Source organism: Hipposideros armiger, unplaced genomic scaffold, assembly GCF_001890085.2.
Source record: "Hipposideros armiger isolate ML-2016 unplaced genomic scaffold, ASM189008v1 scaffold_226, whole genome shotgun sequence".
NCBI lineage: Eukaryota > Metazoa > Chordata > Mammalia > Chiroptera > Hipposideridae > Hipposideros > Hipposideros armiger.
The window spans coordinates 2,162,201-2,166,147 of NW_017731576.1; the positions used below are offsets into that span (position 1 = coordinate 2,162,201).

The window sequence follows — 3,947 nt, forward strand, 5'->3', positions numbered from 1 at the left end:
CGTTGGCTGCACCCCCTGAATTTCCGATTCAGTAGATCTGGCATGGAATCTGAGAATTTCAAAGTTTGCATTTCCAACTGGCTCCCAAGTGATGCTGAAGCTGTTGGGCCCACACATTTGATAAATCATTCACTAGAGGTTAAGAGCCCTGTGCTCAATACGTGGCACATGGTATATATCTCTGTGTTTGAATCCTGGCTCCACCTTTAGTCTTGATCAAATCACTCTACTTCTCTGTATTTCATTTACTTCATCTTTGAAATCAGGATAATAAGCTAATGCAAGTAAGTGCTTAAAGCCACACCCTGTTCAGTGTTCAATAAATGTCGGTTAACTCATCTACTCATTTTCTGGAGGAAGCGTGATGAGAAAACTAGAAGTCTAGGTGGCCAGAGAAAAGTCTAAGGTCACCTTCTGTGTAGCGAGGAGGCACAAGATTGGCAGTCCAGTCCCATTCTTCTCTGGGTGACGCTCTAGGACGGCCTCACGAGCTCGCTCGGCATTCCAGACCACAGGCTCCCTACGTCCAGCCGACGCTGCGCAGGCGCAGGCCGCACTGTGCTCACGACAGATGCACATGCGTATTCAAGTGCGCTGGTTGGGGGCGCGGCGGCAGAACAAAAAATGGCCGCGGCAATGCGCGTGGCAGCGGCGGGAGCAAGGCTGAGCGTTGTGGTGAGCGGTCTCCGCGTTGCGGTCCGCAGCCTGTGCAGCCAGCCCGTCTCCATTAACGAACGTATCGAGAACAAGCGCCGCGCCGCGCTGCTGGGAGGGGGCCAGCGCCGCATTGACGCGCAGCATAAGCGAGTAAGTCCGGAAGGGACCGAGGCCATACTGACTTGGCGCTCGCAACCTATTACAGCGTGCCCTGCTCGCAGCTCCGAAGGCCTCCCAGCCAATCCGCGCGAAGCTGGGGAGGGGCGGAGGCGAGAATGTTCACCTTGAGAACTTGCTACCTTCCACTAAGAGGCGGGTAACAAGAAGATAAGCACTATTGTGCTTTATCACTTTCTGCTTTCCCTTTGAGATTTTATTATAGATGAACCTGGCTGGGCTCCAACCGGCTCAACGCTTAATAGCTATAAACTTTTGGACAAGTTACTAATCTTTAGGAGTCAATTCTAAGAAGATAGTAGTAATTCTCCCCTCACAATCATATTGTTAAAATAAAGATAGTGAAGCAATCAATGATAGGCAATTATATAGTTAAAAAAAATGCTGCTTATGCTCATACCCCATGAAAGACTGGTTCTTGCTCCATTATGGAAGCAGTAAAATCAAGGTATATGGCAGGGGAAGGAAGTAACATAGGTAAACTCTCACATTAACCTGGGGTGGGGTGTGTGGTGCTTGCAGGGAACTTGTGGAACCTTTGGCCCTAGAACACTAGCTGAACCCCTTTAGGGTCTCAGCATGTATCAACTTACTGAGTAGGAAAAGCACACGTTGGAAGCAGGTGGTTTTTCTGGGAGTGCTCAGGTTACTTTAGATGTTTGCCTGGAGTGAGCAGCCAAGGCGCTGTCACCCACCACTGGATGTTGACGCGAGAATTGCATCTGTCTCTCAGAGATATACTGGGTTGGCCACTTAGCAGCAGAGGAAACTGAGGCTCAGATCCTTACCTGGGACTTGAAACTAGACTCGCTTACTGCGTCTCTGACCAATTTGCTGGATGAGTTAAATAAGCAACCTGGAAAGTGCAGAAGTGGAATTCTTAGACGTGAAAGGCACTGAGGCACAACTCACAAGTGTGGGGGAAGTGACGAGGGTGGAGGGCTGGTGTCATCAGTGAGGAGATTTGAACCAGCTCTTTGAGTCTAAATTGAGTTTTGATTTACAATAGATGTTGTAAATTCCCATTTGACAAGGGCCTGAAGGTGACAGTTCCTTATTGACATTTGGGGATGAGATATAAATTTGGTTGATAGTGTGTGGTGCCAGGAGTGCTTTCCCTTTCTCCCCTGGATTGCTCTGTCTGGGGTGAGGGAAACTTTAGATCATCCTCTGGAAACGCTAGGCAGTGCTCCCCCGCACTCTTTCTGTTGGGGCAAGTTGCTCAGTTCCTCCCTGGAACATCACATCACCCTTCCCAGTAGGCGAATCCTATGGCGGATCCTACTAGATTTAGATACAGCCTCCAGAAGCTGTTTTTCTTTTGCTAAAGCAGACTTAGTCAGGATGCCAACTTGATTTAAATCCCCATTCCACTCTCCCCCTTTTTTCAATATTCTTTTTTAATTTTTTTTAATTTTTATTGGGTAACAGTGTATTTAACTCCAAGTCAAGTCGTTGTCTTTCAGTCTAGTTGTGGAGGGCGCAGCTCAGCTCCAAGTCCAGTCACCTTTTTCAATCTAGTTCGGGGGGCGCAGCCCACCATCCCATGCGGGAATCAAACCAGCAGCCTTGTTGTTAAGAGCATGCGCTCTAACCAACTGAGCCATGCAGCTGCTCATGGGCAGCTCAGCTCAAGTCATTGTCTTCAATCCAGTTGTGGAGGGCGCAGCTCACTGGCCTATGTGGGAATTGAACCGGCAACCTTGTTGTTCAGAGCATGCGCTAAAAAGTCACCTGATCACCCACTCCACAACCCCCCAAACAATTTTTGGACTGCTTTCCTAGGATAGATTCCCAGAAATGGAATTACTGGGTCATACTGAGTCAAAATTATGAATATTTTAACACTCTGATATATACATAGAGTCAAAAAAATGTAAACACATTTTAAGAAAGTAAAAAACTATTAAAATTGTAATACTCAATATATATCGCTAACAAAAGATGAAAACAAGTCATGTATATACATTTTTTTGGCACCCCCGGTGTGTGTGTGTGTGTGTGTGTGTGTGTGTGTGTGTGTACACACACACACACACATATACAAGTGGACACTTTATTCAACATTGCTCAAGCAGTAGTTCGCCGTAATCAGAAATGCCTGATGTTGATGGTAACCATTTTGAGCACCTCTTGTAATTGCAGAAGTCAAACGTGACTTGTATTCATCTTTGTTAACAGTATGTATTGAGTATTACAATTTTAGTAGTTTTTCTTTCTTAAAATGTGTATACTTGGGCCGGCCGAGTGGCTCAGTTGGTTAAGAGCTTGCTTAAGAGTTTGAGCTCTGAGCAACAGCGGTTTGAGTCTAGCCCGAGCTGAGCAGCCACTGAGCTGCCAACAAGTAGCAGGATGGCTCAGCTAAAAAAAAAAAAAAAAAAAAATGTGTATACTTTTTTTGGCACCATCTATCTATCTATCTATCTATCTATCTATCTCCAAATTGCTTTCCTGAAAACTTATTCTACTTTATACTACTATACACAAGTGTATAATATAGGATTGCCTGTTTGTTTTAACATGACCTTGCTGGCTTTGGCCACTTTCTTAGGGGAAAATATAGTCAATTTGAGGTGTTTTTTTGGTGGGGAGGGGGAACAGTGGGCTTGGGTGTTTGGTTTGGTCTAAGGACTTGGGAACCCAGGCTCTTGATAGGTTGAGGGATCCAACCTCACCCCCTCTCAGAAGCATTTTTTTACTCCTCTCAAAGTGAGTTCTTTATCACTCTCTGCCCCACTCCTTTTCTCAGCCACTCCCTGCTTAGGGTTGTCTCTGTAACATCACATCAGTGTCAGGAGTAGAGTCCCTCAACAGGGCCCCATGGAAGGTTAGTAGAAGCTCATGGAGGAGGCAGGAGAAGAACCAGGAAGTAGTCTTAGAAGTGTTCTTGGGGCTGGACCCTAGTGATAATGAGTTTCTGTGGGGTTCCCTAGAAGAAGCCTGTGAATCTGGGGGTATAGTCTCAGACCCTTCATTAATCCTGCTTTAGTTTTCCACCTCCTGCTTCTGCATTCTTTTTCTTTTTTTTTTTTTTTAAAGATTTTTATTGGGGAATTGGGGGAATGGGAACAGCGCTGGGGAATTGGGGGAAGGGGAACAGACAAGTTGCTGTC

General features: G+C 46.0%; 1 protein-coding gene across 1 annotated transcript in view; it reads left to right on the forward strand.

Moving 5' to 3' along the window:
* The first annotated feature begins 578 nt into the window (after positions 1-578).
* PCCB (propionyl-CoA carboxylase subunit beta) overlaps positions 579-3,947 on the forward strand; it is a 55,655-nt gene continuing 52,286 nt past the window's right edge. The window contains exon 1 of the mRNA XM_019654596.1: positions 579-807. Coding sequence (XP_019510141.1) covers positions 625-807 — 183 coding nt within the window. The 5' untranslated portion in view covers positions 579-624. The remainder of the gene's footprint in view (positions 808-3,947) is intronic.